The sequence below is a fragment of the Orcinus orca genome, chromosome 5, assembly GCF_937001465.1.
Source record: "Orcinus orca chromosome 5, mOrcOrc1.1, whole genome shotgun sequence".
Classification (NCBI taxonomy): Eukaryota; Metazoa; Chordata; class Mammalia; order Artiodactyla; family Delphinidae; genus Orcinus; species Orcinus orca.
In genome coordinates, this window is record NC_064563.1 from 28,578,815 (window position 1) to 28,600,777 (window position 21,963).

General features: G+C 41.4%; 1 protein-coding gene across 1 annotated transcript in view; it reads right to left on the reverse strand.

Annotated features, from left to right (window-relative positions):
• The window catches only part of CLSTN2 (calsyntenin 2), a 655,487-nt gene that overhangs the window by 159,918 nt on the left and 473,606 nt on the right, over nucleotides 1–21,963 (reverse strand). The window contains exon 3 of the mRNA XM_004278975.3: nucleotides 353–548. Within this exon, the coding sequence (XP_004279023.1) occupies nucleotides 353–548 (196 nt within the window). The remainder of the gene's footprint in view (nucleotides 1–352; nucleotides 549–21,963) is intronic.

Genomic DNA, 21,963 nt, shown 5'->3' on the forward strand with positions numbered 1-21,963 from the left:
AGTGCTGTGATGGAGAGAAGCACATGGCCTGGCAGAAATCCAGGGAAACGTCCTAACGAGGTCTGCAGGGATGGGCTGGCTGACAGAAGGCTTCCCAGAGGAAGTGACATCTGAACTCAGTCCTGATGGTAAAAATAGGAGTATCTTCATGGGGAGCAGAGGGGTGGAGTATTCTAGGGGTAGAAGGAGGCCCGCGCTGATGCCTGTAGGGGCCTGGGGACCTGGCCAGCAGTCAGGCTGGCCGGAGCAGCACGGTGTGACCACTGCACATGCATATCTGAAGAGCAGCGTGTGAATGGAGATGGGAGGGCAGGGGTGGGAGGGGTCCAGGGAGATCCATCAGGTCACTCACTTGTGCGATTTCTTCCAGGCCGTCTCCTGGGGCCCCGTGCCACAGTCGTAGGCCTGGATGATGAACGTGTACTCCTTCTGCAGTTCACAGTCGATGGGGCTCCTGGCGCGGAGCCGGCCCTCTCCCGACGTCTTGTTGAGCACCACAGCCTCGAAGGGCAGCTCCTGGCCATGGATCTTGAATGCACAGATTTCCCCTGCAGGAGGATGGAAGGCAGAGAGCGGGGATCCTGAGAACGGCCACACTGAACACAGAGCTTCGACTGCACCAGATTTGCAAACCCAAAACCAGACCATTTCCTCCACACAGATACTTGTCAATGCAGAAGCGGCCTTTGGGCTTCCCTGGTGGCACAGTGGTTGAGAGTCCGCCTGCCGATGCAGGGGACGCGTGTCCCGGTCAGGGCAGATCCCACGTGCCGCGGAGCGGCTGGGCCCGTGAGCCATGGCCGCTGAGCCTGCGCGTCCGGAGCCTGTGCTCCGCAACGGGAGAGGCCGCAACAGTGAAAGGCCCGCGTACCGCAAAAAAAAAAGAAGCGGCCTTTAGAACTAAACTCAGACCAACACGTTCATGTCCTGGATGGTAAAACTGAAATGTGCCCCATCCGGTGTACCCGGCAGAAAAAGTGGGGTGTGTGGGTGCTCATCAAGCAGGGAGCTGGCTGATATCTCACTTTGCCCCTTTTCCCAGGAGGTTTCTCCTTTGCCCTCTGCCCAGTATGAGATTAAGGAACTTGCCTGCGGTCAAAAGACAAATGACTGCAGAGGAAAGGAGACAAAGGCCAAAGCTCTCAGTGTCTTTTGTTTTGTGACAACATCCTTGATTCTTCAAAGTGTGCTCTGTGAAGCAGCGGCCTGGGCATCCCTGGGGAGCTTGTTAGGAATACAGACTCCCAGGTCCCACCTGGACCTCCTGAGTCAGTATATGCATCTTTTTTTTTTTTTCTGGTGTGTCCATGATGTCTTTCTTTTTTTTTGAAGTATAGTTGATTTACAATATTGTGTAATTTTTGCTGTACAACAAAGTGATTCGATTATATATATATAATGGAAAGAATATATATAATGGAAAGAATATATATACTTTTTTTTTTTTTTTTGCGGTACGCGGGCCTCTCACTGTTGTGGCCTCTCCCGTGTCAGGCATCGAGCTTTGTACCTCCGCCCAGGTGATCTGGTTTAATCGTCACAACAACCCTGCAAGGCAGGTGTTTTATACCAATCTGTACAAATTAACAACAACAGCAAAAAGGATCAAAGGAGTTATTACTTGCTCAAGGTCACAGAGCGGAAGTTGGTGCAAACCCCAAGTATGGCTGAGTCGTAACTCCACGCCCTCTCTGCCCCACCGCGCCGTCTCCAAGCAGCCCCGTTACTTCTAAGGGGACCGCCGAGGGAATTGCTTCCAGTAACATTCTACATTCCCACTCAAGGCTCACTCAGGAGAGGAAGTCCCCACCCCATTTTACATATAGGAAGGTGCCCCGATCTCTTACTGACAATGTTTTCTGGGATGGTCAGTCAATACCAGTTTTACCTTTAGGCTTTTGTTTTTTATTATTTCGTCGATCCTCAATTTCATTATGAACACTCCACTTTCACTACATTCCCTCCTGGCCATTTCTCAAATGTAGTTGTGGAATAATGGACAAGACAGCTTGTGGGCCAGGCTCTAACAAGAAGGCTGGTTCCCATTCCATCGCTGTTGCTCAGGCCAGTTACTGCCTCTCGGACAAGGCTAGCTCTGCAGCCTTCAGGGCAGGAGAACAGGTTACATCGCATCCTCAAGTTTCATTTCTGCTCTGAATTGGCTGGGGTTGAAGGGATGGACTTCTGACATGCCTGCCTTGAGATTCTATCCCAAGATCAATGTCAATGTGGGAATATTAGCAGCGAATGAGCCCAGACTGGTTCTGGGGTGTTCTCTGGAGTGCCCAACTACAGCCATGATTCTAAGACCCATCAGACCAGACCATTTCTCTTTGAAGAGTCCAATTAAACTAAATATAAATGAGGGTCATTTTCTGTTAGAGATATCTGATCACACCTAAAGTAGTTCTCAAGGCTCAGAAATCCTGAACAAGAAGAAAGGAGAGGAAGGAGGAAAAGGCAAAGGAGGAGGGAGAAATGCAGACATAAGGGGAAGGTAAGAAAAAGTAAACCTCAGGGCAACGTAATTTCATCGAACTAATTTCAGCTCAATAGAACCAGAATTTTTTGAGGATGGAGTGAGTAAGTGCAAGGCACCATGCTGGGGCTGGAGACACATAAAAAACGACTTGTATACCTTAAGGGATAAAGATACCCGATCCTCAAGTCCTCATTACCTCCTAGAAGAGACAGTGAAGTTCACAAGGGCGATGCCATGCTCACTTAGTTTGCACCAGCTCAGACTGAGATGGGACTTAGCCCCCTTTAAACAAAAACTAGAATTCATGCCACACTCATTTATCCCACCTCTTCATCTGACCTGTGTGTTCTGGTTGCAAAAACATTCATTCGTTTATTCATCCATTCACTCACCTCATATTTATTAGGGACCGTGCACCCAGCACTGGCAAAACAGTGATGAACAAAACCCTGGCCCATAAGCTGCTGGCAGTCACGTGTGGGAGGGAAATAAGGAATCAGATAATCAGCTACTTTATGAAGGATGGCGATGGTGATACATGCATTGAAGGAGGGCTTCTTGGTGCTAAGAGATTTCTGATCTGGGCAGGTCAGGCAGGGAGGTCTAAGCTAAGGATGTGATGGCTCAGCTGAGATCACAGGAAGAGAAACAGGGAGGCACCCAGGCCACGAGGGAGGGGACTGAGTTTCAGGCAGAGGGGGCAGCACACTGTAGTGCCCTTCAGAAGGAAGGGACATGGGACTGCAGAGACCGATGTGGCCGGAGTAGAGGCAATGGGGTAGGGACAGTTTCATGGGTGTGTGACCTGAGACGCACATGAGGGCCATGTACTCAAGAGGGCCCTGAGCTTGGTTGAAATCTCTGCTGTCACCATGTTGAAATTCTTAATAATTTTATCTTTGAACTTGGGTTTTGTAAAGGAAGCCTGATGGGACAATGGAGCGTGTTCCGGGCAGTGGAGATGGGTGTAATAGGCATGCCTCCCCGTTCCTGCTCTCTCTTCATATCTAGTGATCAGGATGTACCACAAGCACAGCATTATGGTGGACCCACGATGTGGGGATGGGGGAGCGGCATTCAGGGGGACTCAGAGACAGAACAAGGTAAGCATATGACAGCTACGAGTGCATAGTCCACTAAGCAGGGAGCTGACAGCCCCAAGAGGCTACCCCTTCTGTTTGAACCAAAATTGTTTTGAACACAGAAAAAAGGCAAGCAACCGAAGAACATTGTCCTATCCTTTCTTACTATGTTACGTCCCTATAGTAGCCAATCTTATGCTGAAAATGATGACAGAGAAGAAAAGGAAAGATAAAACAATCCATTATTCCTTTCTTTTCACACCGTCCTTACTATCAGCAAGTCAAATGCAGAGAATGTTGGTAGAATATGCACATATCAAGAAGTGAAATGAAAACCATGGAGTACCATTTGTGTAGCCTTTACAATGCTCTGCTAAAGAATTAAATACATATGCATACCTGAGCTAGAACATGCAAATGCTGTAATTTTCAGAGATTCTGCACAGCAGTTAACTGCTCTTCTGTTTGCATTTGAAACAAATGGGCATTGCACAGTATGAAGATAAACTGTAAAATCTATGCTAATCATTTAAAAATTTTTCTTTACTTAGAATCACATCAAATAGCAAATTAAAAGCACAGCAAGTTGAGAGACTGTGGAAGGAATGTCCTGGGATAGAATCCTGAGGAGGAAGGATATTTAAAACTGCAGTTCCCAGTATCTGTGAATGACACATCGGGCTATCACGATCTTTTGTGAGGCCTGCCGCTAGAATTCGTTGTAACTAATAAAGAACTATAGTGGGAGGGTGATGTACTTAAAAGATCAGACCTAATGGTTTCTATATAAAAAATATTGTAACAGGGAAGAACAAAATCTGACTCCATGTTGGATCTGTTTCTTTTACTTTAACCTTTGCTCTCTGTTGCTATTTGTTACTATGATCACTAAAAGGATGTTGTCTATAGCTATTGGCATACATAATGGCCTCCCTCGGGGAACATTGCCCCTCTGCCTAAATGTTAAACTAAAGTGCTTTAGTTCAGCTCACAGGGAAACATTCTGACCCTGCCTACCTGTGAATGGCTGCAAGAAAGAAGATATTAACACATCACCTCCCCTAGGCTGGCCAAACCAGGAGATGTTTTGCAAGACTTATGGCCTTTTTACTTTACTTCCTCACCTCCTCCCCATCTCTGTCCTATAAAAGAAACTAGCATCCAGACCCTGATGGTACTCTAGGACATTAGTTTGCCAACTTCTCAGACTCCCGGCCTTCTGAATAAAGTTGCTATTCCTTTCCTCAATACCTTGTCTCCTGATTTATTGGCCTGTCATGTGGTGAGCAGAGGGAGTTTGCACGCAGTAACAATATCACTTTTAAAATCTTGCTTTCCTAGAAAAATGGTACAAATGAACTGGTTTGCAGGGCAGAAATAGAGACACAGATGTAGACACACACAAACATATGGACACCAACGGGGGAAAGCGGTGGTGGGAGGGGTGGTGGTGGGATGAATTGGGAGATTGGGATTGACATATATATACTAATATGTATAAAATGGATAACTAATAAGAACCTGCTGTATAAAAAAATAAAACACAATTCAAAAAAAAATGTTAAAAAAAAATCTTGCTTTCCAATCTGCTTTCTGAGGTGGGAGACTTAGCATGCCAGGACCTGTGTGTGGGAGTGCAACACACAGATGCACATGCATTTGGGACCAGCAACGGGTTCTGTGGGGAAATGGGGCCAGCAGCATGGGGCTATCTTGCAGTGGCTGTGGCCTAAGGTGGCTGAACTCAGCTTCACCAAGAGCCCCCTGGAGGGGCCAGACCAGAAGAGGAGCCCCTGCAGTGTCTGGGGCTGGGTGGCAGGGTTTCCATGGCTCCAGCCCCTTATCACCTACCTCTATCTCACAATTACCTTTTCCTCTGCAGTAACATGCCTCCTGATACACCAGCAGAAATTGGTGTAGTTTTCTCCTAATTCCTCCCCTAAGATTCTGGGCAAAATGAATGAATGAATGAAAGAAATTGATGAATGAATGAATGAAACTGATTTTTAGAATGTATTTTGTTCCTACTCTTGCATACCCTTGACCAAGAGATTGGGTTGATTCTATTTTCCAAGTGAGGAAACTGAGTCTCAGAGAGATTACCTGGTTCACCCAAGGTCACTTTGATAGTAAGGAGTGGCTCAAGGACCGATGTCTAGACCCTTTGAATCTAACACTTGTGCCCTCTGTTCTTTCATGTGGGTGTGATGTTCCAGAAGAGGGGTTCTCAAAGTGTAATCTGTGGACCCCTTGGATTCCCAAGGCCCTTTCTGCTATGTCCACAAAGTCAAAATCATCATCCTATGAACACTAAGACATTATTTGACTTTGTCTCTGTGTTGATATTTGCATTGTTGGTATAAAACCAGTGGTGAATAAAAGTGCTGGTGCCTTAGTAGCACCTGACCTCATTCTATGTGACATACAGTCACTGTAAAAAGAAAGAAAGAAAGAAAGAGAGAAGGCCAATTTCACTTAAGAATGGCTTTAACGATGCGGTAAAAATTACCCATTTTATTAAATCTCAATCCTTGAGTACATGTATTTTAATATTCTGTGTGACAAAATGGAAAGTACACATAAAACATCTTTGCAGAGCAAAGTACGCAGGTTTGTCTCTAGGAAAAGCATTCATGTGATTTAAGTTGAATGGGAGCTAAACTAGGACGCTTTTGTAGGGGATGCTGTTCTTACTTGAAAGAATGATTGACAGACAAACTATGTTTATTCAAACTTGAGTGTGTGGCAAACTTTCCTTTAAAGTAAGCCTGTCACTTCAAGGAAAAGAACTCATAGTAGTGGTTGCCAATGATAAAGTTGAGACTTCAATTTTGGAAAATTTGTGCCTGCCATAGAGAGTGTGACAATTTACCAATGCTTTAATACTTTTCTGATGAAGTGAGTAGTGCTATTAATGACTGACTGATAATGTATAATGAAATATGTCAACTTTAGAAAGATCTACTTAACCATAAATCACTAACTTCTAAGTGATCAATGCATACTGTTACACAGAATGTATGGGTAAAAGATTCATTCAAAGGGCAAAATAGACCAATGGATTTTAATGCAGCAGTGTATAATAAGTTCATTGATGTGATTCCAGGTACTTTATTGTATTGTAGCTAAACTTTAAGAAACCATTGCTTATGGAGTTCTGGTACAGTATCAGAGAAGAATAGTTACAATTATCTGAAAAGATTAAAATACTCCTCCCTTTTCCAACTATATATCTGGGTGAGGCCATATTTTTTTCTTCACATACTTTGACCTAAAAGGCAGATCACAACAGGTTGAAGGCAGAGAAGACATGAGGATATTCAAGGCAGACACTGAAGAGATTGCAAAAATGTACACGATGCCACTCTTCACACTAAGTTTGTTTTGGAAAATGTATTTTTTGGATCAAATTATGTTATATATGTTAACCTGGAATGTGTTTATTATTGTAATTTTTAAATAAGTTAATAAATAAGCATTTGTAAGTTTCTTAGTTTTCGTTTCTAAAACAGTAAATATCAATAGATATAACCCACATAGATAAAGGCTCTTCAGAGTCATTAGCAACGTTTAAGAGCATAAAGGGGTCATGAAACCAAAAAGCTTATAATTTATCAACCATAGTTTCCACCCAGATCATGATTCCATATCCTATTCCTGATACTTGAAACATGATCCACCACCTCTCAGAAAACTCCCAGTCTCAGAGGAACTCATTTTTCTATGTATTGCACAGCTGGGGCATTTGCAGTGAGAGTAACCAGGCAGAGCTCGATGTCTACAGAGCTCCGGGGGTGGGGAACTTCATTTCCACATCCTCATCCAAGCATGGGTGGTAAACATCTGGCTCTGGAGCCAGAGAGGCTGGGCTCGAACCCTGCCTCTATTAACTACCTGTGTGACCTTGGGCAAGTCACTTATCTCTCCGTGCCTGCTTTCTCATCTGTGAAATGGGACAATATTAGCAATAGTTACCTCATAGCGTTCTTGGTTGTTGGAAGGATTAAATGAGTTAATATATGCAAAGTGCTTAACAGTGACTGGCATGACGTATGTACCACCTAAGAGTTAGCTCTCCTCACTCTTATGTTGTAGAAAAGCCACATACTTCTGGCTAACTCCCTGTCCATGTTTGAGATCAGAAGAGGCTGAATGTGGAGCTCGTTTCACCATCAGAAATATTTTGAATGTGTGTCACATGTGTCACTAAAAATCAGTCTGGCTCCTTGAAGTACCTTACACTTATCAGTCACAGCTTTCACATCTTTATTTTCCTGAATATCGTTGGCTAATATGGTTGGCATCCTGTGAATTTGCAAAATCTCATCCAGGGCCAGTACTGCCTCATGGGGAAAGTTCATTGAGGGGGTGGGAGGTGTTGCGTGTTTGATTTAGCTCATCACAGTGACTGGGGATTGCTAATGGCCTTTATTGGTCAAGAGCCAAGGGTGCTAAATGTCCTGCCTTGAGCAGGCCGGTCTTATACCATCAAGAACCATCTCATCTGAAATGGCCATAGCATCCCCTTGAGAAACACTACACCCCCAGCATGCAGCTAGTCTGTTGGAGCAAACATGGCCAGGTTCATGACACCAGCTTTAGGGAAAATGATAGGTCCTGCAAAGGCTTCTCTTCCAGATTGGTGAGGTCCCTCCCGATGGAGGGTGGTACCATCTGCTCTCAGCTGCACACTCCCAATACACACACTTGGCAGGCAGGGAACATTGACCACACTGCCGGAGGGCTGGGCGGAAGGGTTTCTTAAAGCGTACTCTACACAGAGACATCTGTATTCGCTTTAGGTGTAATAAAATGGAAAGGACAAACGCTAATCACAACAAGAGGTACTCATGCCCAGAATATCAAATTAGGGCTGAACTGAGAAATCTACACTTTAAAAAAAAGGTTGATTTTAATCCCTCCCATTTCAGAGAAAAACTTGGATAGTTAGGGAGTTTGGGATTGACATGCACGCACTGCTATATTTCAAATGGAGGGGAGGACCTTCAAGATGGTGGAGGAGTAAGACATGGATATCATCTTCCTCCCCACAAATACATCAAAAATACATCTACATGTGAAACAACCCCTACAGAACACCTACTGAATGCTGGCAGAAGACCTCAGACCTCCCAAAAGGCAAGAAACTCCCCACGTTCCTGGGTAAGGCAAAAGAAAAAAGAATAAACAGAGACAAAAGGATAGGGACGGGACCTGCACCAGTGGGAGGGGAGCTGTGAAGGGGGAAAGGTTTCCACACACTAGAAGCCCCTTCACTGGCAGAGATGGGGGGTGGGTTGGGGGGAAGCTTCAGAGCCATGGAGGAGAGCGCAGCAACAGGTGTGCAGAGGGCAAAGTGGAGAGATTCCCGCACGGAGGATCGGTGCTGACCAGCACTCACCAGCCTGAGAGGCTTGTCTGCTCACCCGGCGGGGTGGGCGGGGGCTGGGAGCTGAGGCTCGGGCTTCGGAGGTCAGACCCCAGGGAGAGGACTGGGGTTGGCTGCATGGACACAGCCTGAAAGGGAGGGGGTCCAGGAAAAAGTCTGGAATTGCCTAAGAGGCAAGAGACCATTGTTTCAGGGTGCATGAGGAGAGGGGATTCCTTCCCTGTCTGCCCACAAAAGGCAGAGCACCGCCTAAATGAGCTCCAGAGATGGGCACGAGGCTCGGCTATGAGCTCAGATCCCAGAGACGGGCATGAAACGCTAAGGTTGCTGCTGCAACCACCAAGAAGCCTGTGTGCAAGCACAGGTCACTATCCACAACCCCCTGGGAGCCTGTGTAGCCCGCCACGGCCAGGCTCCCGTGATCCAGGGACAACTTTGCAGGGAGAACACACGGCGTGACTCAGCCTGTTGCAATGTCATGCCAGCCTCTGCCGCTGCAGGCTCGCCCTGCACTCCATACCTCTCCCTGCCCCCAGCCTGAGTGAGCCGGAGCCCACTAATCAGCCGCTCCTTTAACTTCCTCCTGTCTGGGTAAAGAACAGACACCAGCGGGTGACCTACATACAGAGGCAGGGGAAATCCAAAGCTGAAACCCAGGCACTGTGCGAACAAAGAAGAGAAAGGAAATTTCTCCATGCAGGCTCAGGAGCAGTGGATTAAACCTCCACAATCAACTTGATGTAACTTTCATCTGTGGAATACCTGAAGAGACAGCGAATCATCCCAAAACTGAGGTGGCGGACTTTGGGAGCAACTGTAGACTTGGGTTTGCTTTCTGCGTCTAATATGTTTCTAGTTTTATATTTATCTTAGTTTAGTATTTACAGTTTATTATCGCTGGTAGATTAGTTTACTGATTTGGTTTGCTCTCTTCCTTTTATATATATATATATATATATATATATATATATATATAATTTTTTCCTTTTTCTCTTTTTGTGAGTGTGCATGTGTATGCTTCTTTGTGTGATTTTGTCTATATAGGTTTGCTCTTACCATTTGTCCTAAGGTTCTGTCTGTCCGCATTTTTTAGTATAGTTTTTAGTGCTTGTTATCATTGGTGGATTTGTTTATTGGTTTGGTTGCTCTCTTCTTTTTTTAAATTACTTTTTTATTTTCATAATACTTATTTTTAAAAATTTTCTATTTTAATAACTTTGTTTTATTTTCTTTCTTTCTTTTTTATTCCCTTTCTCCCTTTTCTTCTGAGTTATGTGGCTAAGAGGGTCTTGGTGCTCTGGCCGGGTGTCAGGCCTGAGCCTCCGAGGTGGGAGAGCTGAGCTCAGGACATTGGTCCACCAGAGACCTCCTGGTCCCTTGTAATATCAATCAGGGATAGCTTTCTCAGAGATCTCCAACCATTTCAATGCTAAGACCCAGCTCCACTCAACGACCAGCAAACTCCAGTGCTGGACACCCCATGCCAAACAACTAGCAAGAGAGGAACACAACCCACCCATTAGCACAGAGGCTGCCTAAAATCATAATAAGGTCACAGACACCCCAAAACACACCATTGGGTGTGGTCCTACCCACCAGAAAGACAAGATCCAGCCTCATCCATCAGAAAACAGGCAACATTCCCCTCCACCAGGAAGTCTACACAACCCACTGAACCAACCTTAGCCAATGGGGGGGGACACCAAAACCAATGGGAACTAGGAACCTGCAGCCAGCGAAAAGGGGATCCCCAAACACAGTTAGTTAAGCAAAATGAGAAGACAGAGAAATACACAGCAGATGAAGGAGCACAGTAAAAACCCACCAGACCAAACAAATGAAGGGGAAATAGGCAGTTTACCAGAAAAAGAATTCAGAGTAATGATACTAAAGATGATCCAAAATTTTGGAAGTAGAGTGGAGAAAATACAAGAAACGTTTAACAAGGACCTAGAAGAACTAAAGAGCAAACAAACAATGATGAACAACACAATAAATGAAATTAAAAATTCTGTAGAGTAATCAATAGCAGAATAACTGAGGCAGAAGAATAGATAAGTGACCTGGAAGATAAAATAGTGGAAATAACTACCACAGAGCAGAAAAAAGATAAAAGAAGGAAAAGAACTGAGGACAGTCTCAAAGACCTCTGGGACAACATTAAATGCAACAACATTCAAATTATAGGAGTCCCAGAAGAAGAAGAGAAAAAGAAAGGGATTGAGAAAATATTTCTAGAGATTATAGTTGAAAACTTCCCTAATATGGGAAAGGAAATAGTCAGTCAAGCCCAGGAAGAGCAGAGAGTCCCATACTGGATAAATCCAGGGAGAAAGATGTCAAGACACATAGTAATCAAACTATCAAAAGTTAAATACAAAGAAAAAATATTGAAAGCAGCAAGAGAAAAACAACAAATAACATACAAGGGAATTGCCATGAGGTTAACAGCTGATCATTCAGCAGAAACTCTGCAGGCCAGAAGGGAGTGGCAGGACATATTTAAAATGATGAAAGGGAAAAACATACAACCAAAATTACTCCACCCAGAAAGGACCTCATTCAGATTCGACAGAAAAATTAAAAACTTTACAGACAAGCAAAAACTAAGAGAATTCAGCACCACCAAACCAGCTTTACAACAAATGCTAAAGGAACTTCTCTAGGCAGGAAAGACAAGAGAAGGAAAAGACCTACGACAACAAACCCAAAACAATTAAGAAAATGGTAATAAGAACATACATATCGATAATTACCTTAACTGTAAATGGATTAAATGCTCCAACGAAAAGACGTAGACTGGCTGAATGGATACAAAAACAAGACCCGTATATATTCTGTCTACAAGAGACCCACTTCAGACCTAAGGACACATACAGACTGAAAGTGAGGGGATGGAAAAAGATATTCCATGAAAATGGAAATCAAAAGAAAACTGGAGTAGCAATTCTCATATCAGACAAAACAGACTTTAAAATAAAGACTATTACAAAAGACAAAGAAGAACACTACATAATGATCAAGGGATCGATCCAAGAAGAAGATATAACAATTGTAAATATTTATGCACCCAACATAGGAGCACCTCAATATATAAGGCATATGTTATCTGCCATAAAAGGTGAAATCGACAGTAACACAATCATTGTAGGGGATTTTAACACCCCACTTTCACCAACAGACAGATCATCCAAAATGAAAATAAATAAGGAAACACAAGCTTTAAATGACACATTAAACAAGATGGACCTAATTGATATTTATAGGACATTCCATCCAAAAACAACAGAATACACTTTCTTCTGAAGTGCAAATGGAACATTCTTCAGGATAGATCATATCTTGGGTCACAAATCAAGCCTTGGCAAATTTAAGAAAATTGAAATCATATCAACTATCTTTTCCAACCATAATGCTATAAGACTAGATATCAATTACAGGAAGAAAACTGTAAAAAACGCAAACACATGGAGGCTAAACAATACACTACTAAATAACCAAGAGATCACTGAAGAAATCAAAGAGGAAATAAAAAAATATCTAGAAACAAATGACAATGAAATCACGATGACCCCAAACCTATGGGATGCAGCAAAAGCAGTTCTATCAGGGAAGTTTATAGCAATACAATTCTACCTCAGGAAACTAGAAACAGCTCAAACAAACAACCTAACCTTATACCTAAATCAATTAGAGAAAGAAGACCAAAAAACCCCAAAGTTAGCAGAAGGAAAGAAATCATAAAGATCAGAGCAGAGATAAATGAAAAAGAAATGAGGGAAACAATAGCAAAGATCAATAAAACTAAAAGCTGGTTGTTTGAGAAGATAAAAAATATTGATAAACCATTAGCCAGACTCATCCAGAAAAAAAGAGAGAAGACTCAAATCAATAGAATTAGAAATGAAAAAGGAGAAGTAACAACTGACACTGCAGAAATACAAAGGATCATGAGAGATTACTACAAGCAACTATATGCCAATAAAATGGACAACCTGGAAGAAATAGACAAATTCTTTGAAAAGCACAACCTTCCAAGACTGAACCAGGAAGAAATAGAAAATATAAACAGACCAATCACAAAAATTGAAACTGTGATTAAAAATCTTCCAACAAACAAAAGCCCAGGACCAGAAAGCTTTACAGGCAAAGTCTATCAAACATTTAGAGAAGAGCTAACACCTATCCTTCTCAAACTCTTCCAAAATATAGCAGAGGAGGGAACACTCCCAAACTCATTCTAAGAGGCCACCATCACCCTGATACCAAAACCAGACAAAGATGCCACAAAGAAAAAAACTACAGGCCAGTATCACTGATGATCATAGATGCAAAAATCCTCAACAAAATACTAGCAAACAGAATCCAACAGCACATTAAAAGGATCATACACCATGATCAAGTGGGGTTTATCCCAGGAATGCAAGGATTCTTCAATATAGGCAAATCAATCAATGTGATACACGATATTAACAAATTGAAGAATACAAACCATATGATCATCTCAATAGATGCAGAAAAAGCTTTTGACAAAATTTATACCCATTTATGATAAAAACCTGCAAGAAAGTAGGCACAGAGGGAACTTACCTCAACATAATAAATGTCATATATGAGAAAACCACAGCCAACATCATTCTCAATGGTGAAAAACTGAAACCATTTCCACTAAGATGAGAAAGAAGACAAGGTGGCCCACTCTCACCACTATTATTCAACATAGTTTTGGAAATTTAAGCCACAGAAATCAGAGAAAAAAAAGGAAATAAAAGGAATCAAAATCAGAAAAGAAGTAAAACTGTCACTGTTTGCAGATGACATGATACTATACATAGAGAATCCTAAAGATGCTACCAGAAAACTACTAGAGCTAAACAATGAATTCGGTAAAGTAGCAGGATACAAAATTAATGCACAGAAATCTCTTGCATTCCTATACACTAATGATGAAAAATCTGAAAGAGTAATTAAGGAAACACTCCCATTTACCATTGCAACAAAAAGAATAAAATACCTAGGAATAAACCTACCTAAGGAGACAAAAGACCTGTATGCAGAAAACTATAAGACACTGACGAAAGAAATTAAAGATGATACAAACTGTTGGAGATATACACCATGTTCTTGGATATGAAGAATCAACATTGTGAAAATGACTCTACTACCCAAAGCAATTTACAGATTCAATGCAATCCCTATCAAACTACCAATGGCATTTTTCACAGAACTAGAATAAAAAAATTCACAATTTGTATGGAAACACAAAAGACCCCAAATAGCCAAAGCAATCTTGGGAAAGAAAAACGGAGCTGGAGGAATCAGGCTTGTGGACTTCACACTATACTACAAAGCTACGGTAATCAAGAGAGTATGGTACTGGCACAAAAACAGAAATATAGATCAATGGAACAGGATAGAAAGCCCACAGATAAACCCACACACATAAGGTCACCTTATTTTTTATAAAGGAGGCAAGAATATACAATGGAGAAAAGACAGCCTCCTCAATAATTGGTGCTGGGAAAACTGGACAGCTACATGTAAAAGAATGAAATTAGAACATTCCCTAACACCATACACAAAAATAAAGTCAAAATGGATTAAAGACCTAAATGTAAGGCCAAACACTATAAAACTTTTAGAGGAAAACATAGGCAGAACATGCTATGACATAAATAACAGCAAGGTCCTTTTTGACCCACCTCCTAGAGAAAGGGAAATAAAAACCAAAGTAAGCAAATGGAACCTAATGAAACTTACAAGCTTTTTCACAGCAAAGGAAACCATAAACAAGATGAAAAGACAAGCTTCAGAATGGGAGAAAATATTTGCAAATGAAGCAACTGGTAAAAGATTAATCTCCAAAATATACAAGCAGGTCATGCAGCTCAATATCAAAAAAACAAACAACCCAATCCAAAAATGGGCAGAAGACATAAATAGACATTTCTGCAAAGAAGAGGTACAGCTTGCCAACAAACAGATGAAAGGATGCTTTACGTCATTAATCATTAGAGAAATGCAAATCAAAACTACAATGAGGTATCACCTCACACCAGTCAGACTGGCCATAATCAAAAAGTCTACAAACAATAAATGCTAGAGAGGGTGGGGAGAAAAGGGAACCCTCTTGCACTGTTGGTGGGAATGTAAATTGATACAGCCACTATGGAGAACTGTATGGAGGTTCCTTATAAAACTCCAAATAGAACTACCATATGACCCAGCAATCCCACTACTGGGCATATACCCTGAGCAAACCATAATTCAAAAAGACTCATGTACCACAATGTTCATTGCAGCTCTATTTACAACAGCCAGGACATGCAAACAACCTAAGCTCCAATGACAGATGAATGGATAAAGATGATGTGGCACATATATACAATGGAATATTACTCAGCCATAAAAAGGAACGAAATTGAGTTATTTGTAGTGAGGTGGATCCACCTAGAGTCTGTCATATAGAGTGAAGTAAGTCCAAAGAGAAAAACAAATACTGTATACTAACACATATATCTGGAATCTGAAAAAAAAAAAAAAAGGTTCTGACGAACCTAGGGGCAGGACAGGTATAAGACGCAGAAGTAGAGAATGGACTTGAGGACACGGGGAGGGGGAAGGGTAAGGTGGGATGAATTTAGACAGAGGCATGGACATATACACACTACCAAATGTAAAATAGATAGCTAGTGGAAGCAGCTGCATAGCACAGGGAGATCAGCTCCGTGCTTTGTGACCACCTAGAGAGGTGGGATAGGGAGGGTGGGAGGGAGACGCAAGAGGGAGGAGATATGGTGATATATGTATACATATAGCTGATTCACTTTGTAATAAAGCAGAAACTAACACACCATTGTAAAGCAATTATACTCCAATAAAGATGTTTAAAAAAATGTGTTTCACTCCAACAACAACAACAAAAAATAAAACGCAAAATGGATAACCAACAAGGACCTACTGTATAACACAGGCAACTCTGCTCAATGTTATGTGGCAGCCTGGAAGGGAGGGGAGTTTGGGGGAGAATGGGTACATGTATATGCATGGTTGAGTCGCTTTGCTCTGCACCTGAAACTATCACAACATTGTTATTCAGCTATACTCCAATACAAAATAAGAAGTTAAAAAAATTTGAAATTTCCCAAAGTAGAAAGCTTAAAAGGAAAGTTTCAGCAGAGTGTCTTTGAACTTGACTGCTCCCTCATGTGTGTGGCTGGCAGGGAGATCTCAGACAAGCCAACACAGGCAGATGGTCTTGGTCTGGGCCCCAGCTTGGCTCTTCTCAGCCGTATGACCTTGGGCGCTTCCCAAGTTCCTCTTCATCACAACTGAGGATATAGCCATGCCTAATCCTGAAAGTACAGTGAGGCTGCAATGACACCCTAAACGTGAAAAAATTTTGGAAGTATAAAGGTCTATCTACTTTTTATTATTACAATTACAATAAATCCTGCCTGAAAGCCTGCAGTAGTTAGAAGCATATTGGCAACTTACTTTGTTTCTATTAGAAACCAAAGTGTATGGGGGGCAGGGGGAATGTCACCATTATAGCCCTCTGCGTACTTAGTATTGAGTAAAAATAAAACACTTTTTTATTTAAAAACTCATTCCATTTTCCTAAAGCTTTGTGCTGAGATCAAATCCCCCTCCTTTTGGAAGATTAACACAGCACAGTTATTTTGTTAGTGAAAAACCAATGAAGTTAATGCATTTTTCCTTCTTCGGCAATGTTGTTAAAAGAATAAATGATGTAGCAACTAACGTAGATGCTGAGAGATTTGGAGAGGTCCCCAGGGCTCAACTAGTCACCACTGGGTCAGGAAGAGCTTGAAGAGCTGTCGGGCTGCCATTTGGTCTGGCTGGTGCCCATGGTCTGGAGGTGAAGGACTCCAGGTACAAAAATGTGCTGTAGTCATCATTCACTCAGCAAATCTTCCCTGGGTGTAAAAAATAGAGTAAGAAGAAAATGAACAGTAATAATTTATAAAATTCACTCTAGCTCACATTTATTGGGCATTTACAATGAGCCAGACATTTACTTAGGTTGACAGTGAAAGCAAGTGGCCTGCTTCTCTCTATGTGCTGATCTGCCCAGCCAGGGGTTGGAGGTTGATCAAAGCTGCGGACCAGCTTTGACTTTGCAGACAGGAGAAAGGAGAAGGAGGCAGATGCAAAAGGAGGTGAGTGAGATAAAGTACTGCTGAGGCTGCAGCAGGTGTCTGTTCTGGGTGTTGTGAGAACAAAAATGATGATGGATTAGTCAAATCTCTCCCTTAAAAGAAGCAGTTGTTGTGTAACCACCCCCGAGGAATTCGGTAGCTGCAAGAAGGAAATCGTCTCAGCCTAAATAACTCTGCTGAGATAAGACCCAGTTCTCTGAACACTACTGTGTCTTTCTGTTTGCAATGGTGTTTCAGCGCTGCTTTTCCCAGCAGAAGGGTAGTATAGGCCAGTGCCTAAGGGTCAAACCCTGACTCTTCACTTGTCTTCACTGAAACAGATAAAAAGTTAATCTTTCCCATACATTCATTTCCCCATTTGTGAAATGGGAATGCAGTCATCTCCCTCCTAGGGCCACCATATTATAATCAGTATAGTACTTTTTTCTTTCTAAAGCTGAGAATTTATTATGGCCTCAACCGCATTGGGTGATTTGTGGAAAGTTATAGAATGGAACTCTCACCACAGCTGCATGAGGAAGTCGGCAGAAAGTGATGGCAGGCCATATCACATGGGCTCTTTCCTAGTTCCACTGCTGTGATCTTACCAGTGTTAGTGACGTCCAGCCCTCCTGCTGACCTCACCGGTTGATCCTGAGGTGTCCACAATTTGGGTCATGTGTGGACAGATGGCAGGAGGAGGGAGGGAACAAGAAAACCGCACTGACCAGGACTGTGTTTACAGTGTCTAGATTTTTAATATTTTACGAGAGTGTTTTAAACCCTGTGTCTCAAAAATGACGGCTCTGGATGCAATTACCAGATGGGAATAAATACCTTTCTGACTGCCAAGCAGGAATGGGGACTGTCAAATAAGGGTACAGAATCTTACTTAAAAATGAAGAGATCTTATTTGCCCACAGCTATTGGGTACAGGTGAGTAAGACCCACAACCATTACCTGGAATCTTATCTGAGAAGCTAACTCCTTGTCCCTTAGAGAAAATAATGGATGTTGAAGCACCCCAGAGAGTGAAAAAGTCCCATACAGATACAATGGCCCTTTACTGCTGTCCAATTATCTCCATCGACACAATTTTGTAAGCATCTACTTCCTGCAGGGAGGGAATCTTACTAGATGCTGAGGTCTCCAGAAGACTAAGACTCTGTCCTTACCCTCATGGGGCTCACAGCTGGGTTTCAGAAATAGAAGCTATATATTGGACCGAATAATTAAAGGTGTTTGGAGTTAATGAGTGCTAGTGAATTCTCAAGATATAGGGACTGACTACCGCAGCCTCCTCAATTAACCGGAGGAAGACCTAATATTCAAATAGAGTTGGTAGAATCATGCTGACAGCTAAACTCTTTGGAATCTCTTGCTGTTCCCTTTTTCTCAGTGTCCAGACAGGAGCCTTACATATGGCCTCAAGAGTGAACCAGTCAGAGGTTCAAGCCCATTTTTTTCAAATTTATTTTTTTTCCCTCTATTCTGAGTTTTTCTCATCTACAGTGCCTTTTGGAACTTGGATAGACACAGGATGCAAGTTTCTCTTCAAAGAATGACTTGTGGAGTGCCCTGCTCTACACTTTTCAGTGCAGAGGCCACTAGCCACAATGTGGCTCTCAAACACTTGAAATGGGGCTGGTGTGGCCAAGGAACTAGATTTTTAATCTTATTTAATTTTTATCACTTTAAATGTAAATTTAAGGACAGACACTCAATACAATTACTGGGAAACTTTTAAGTATGCTTGGAGATGGATTTAAAAGTGCTTTTTAATGAAAAATAGAATGTAAAATTTCTCATTACTAATTTTCTATTTGATAACTTATAGAAATGATAATATACGATATTTTGGGTAAATTCATTTTCACCTGTTTCTTTTACTTTTTTTAGTGAGGCTATTGGAAAAATGACATTGTATAAGGGGAACATTAGTTAGAATGTCTGTGAACTGGTCACAAACCATGGAAACTAGAAGACAGAGGAACAACGTCTTTAAAAAACGAAAGAAAAATACCTATCAGTCCATAATTCTATAGCAAGCAAAAATAGTCTTCAAGAAGGAAGGTGAAATGAAGACATTTTTAGTTCATCTCCACTAGACTGGGCCTACTAGAAATGCTGAAGGAATTCTTTTCTGGCAAAAGAGAAATGATATTGGGGGAAACATGAGTCTTCAGGGATGAAGGAAGATCAATAGGAATTGTAAGTATCTGAGTAAGTCTAAAAGACTATTTTTTCCTCTTAATTTGTTTAAAATACATATTTTAAACTATTGTTTAAAGTAAAATCATAACATCGTCTCTGGGGCTTATGTATACGTACAATACACTTGATCACTGTAGCGTAAAGGATGGCAGGAGAGGGCTGGTAAATGAACCTCTATGGTTTCAGGTTTTCTGCAATTTGCACAAAATTATAAAATATAATTCTAGGAAAACTGTGAAAATTCATAGATATATATATAAAGAGCAAGTAACCACTACAAATTGAAAAAAAGATATAGCTAAGACCTCAATAGATATAGGGAAATTCTAAAGAACGTTAAAAAAATCCCAAAGAAGGCAGGAAAGGGGTAACAGAAAAACAAACATCAGAAGTTAAACAGAAGACAAATAATAAAATGGTAGATCTGACTCCAACCATATCAATAAGTACATTAACCATTCCAATAAAAAGAGGTTATCACAATGGATAAAAACGCAAGACCTAACTATAGGCATGCTGTATATAAGAGATGCACTCCAAATATGAAAACACAGATAGGTCAAAAGGGATGGGTGGGAAAGAATCCAATACAAATAGTCAGCATAGGAAGGTTGGAGCAGCTAAATTTGTATCAGATGAAGCTGACGGCAAACAGAGATTATTGCTAAAGGAGGACGTTTTATAACTGTAAAGGAAGAGATAGTGACCATAGAAGCATATGCACCTAATTATAGATCCTCAAAACATATGAAGCAAAAATGGACAGAATTAAATGGAGAAATAGTTCCACAACCACAGCAGGAGAATTTTAGTAATTGATAGAACAACAAGATAAAAAACAATAAAGTCATAGGTAGTCTAAACACTATCAACCACTTTGTCCCAGCTTATATTTATAGAACATTACATTCAACTGCAGAAAACACATTCACTTCAACCTCACATGTCATGCCCACAAAGACCATATGCTGGGCTATCACATGAACCAATCAACGAAAAAGGCTGAAATCCTAGAGTCCGTTCTCTGACCACAAAGGGATTAAAATGGAAACCATTAACATTTAACAATAAGAGATCTAGAGAAACCCCAGATATTTGGAAATTGAACAATATGCATTTAAATAGTACGTGAAACAAAGAAGAAATTGAAAGGGATATTAGTAAATAATTGGAACTAAAGATAATATAAAAACAATATATAGGGCTTCCCTGGTGGCGCAGTGGTTGAGAGTCTGCCTGCAGATGCAGGGGATACGGGTTCGTGCCCCGGTCCGGAAGATCCCACATGCCGCGGAGCGGCTGGGCCCGTGAGCCATGGCCGCTGAGCCTGCGCGTCCGGAGCCTGTGCTCCGCAACGGGAGAGGCCACAACGTGAGAGGCCCACGTACCACAAAAAAAACAAAACAAAAAAACCCAATATATCGAAATGTGTGGGGATGCAGATAAATCTGTGTTCAGAGAGAAGTTTATAGCTTTAAGTGCATATATTATTAAAAAAAATCTAATATCAAGAAGCTAGGAAAGAAAAGTTAGGTAAATCCAAAGTATATTTTAAAAACCCTCTTGATTATCATATTTAAATCATATGTTAAATAATTTGTAATTTTTATAAAAATATCTTCCAGCAAAGAAAACTCCAGGCCTGGATTGTTTCATTAATAATTTTATCATCTATCCAAAGAAGAAATAACACTAATTATACATAATTTTTCTTTTAGAAAATAGAGCAGGAGGGAACACTTTCTCTTTTTAAGAGTCTGATGTTACCCCAATACCAAAACCTGACACAGACATTAACAGACACTGTAAGTGAGGGAAATGACAGACCTCTATCTGTCATGAACATAGACACAAAAATCCTTAACAATATACTAGCAAATTTCATACAACTCTAAAAAAGGATATGACTAAGCAGAACTTCTCCTAGAAATGCAAGATTCTGTCAATGTGATTCACCGTATTAACAGGATAAAGGAGAAAAACCACATGGTAATTTCAATAGATGTGAAAAAGAATTTGCCAAAATTCAACACCCATAGGTAATACGATCTCCCAGTAAACTAGAAATAGAGGAAACTTGTTCAAACTGATAAAGGGCATCTATGATAAGCCTGCAGTTATCATCATACTAATTAATGGTAAAATAACAAATCCTTTCTTCCTAAAATCAGGAACAAGGTAGGAGGCCTGCTCTCACTACTCAGTAGTTCTTGAGTGCTTATTTTGTGCCACGTACTGTGCCAGGCACTTTAGAGTAACTCTTTGTGCAAGTAGAAATAAGAAGCCTGGAGCACAGAGAGGTTAAGAAACTTCTCCAACATCACAGAGTAATCATAAGCCAACATTTACATTCAGATCCACCCGATCTCAGAGTTCACCTCTGATCACAACTGTCTTCTCAGTAGTATAATAGTAATTATTATTATAGAATCTAGAGGTGGGGGAAAGCCCCTGTGTCTGGCTTCTTCATGCTTTCCCCTCCCACAGGCCCACAGGCAAAAATAACTGCTAACACTTGCAGACGCCGGCTAAAAGGTACATGGTTTGCAGGAGATGCTCGAGAGAGCTGCCGCCTGATTAAAACCTCTCCATCAAAGACGCCATGCTATCCATCAACAGTAATAGTCATACTGC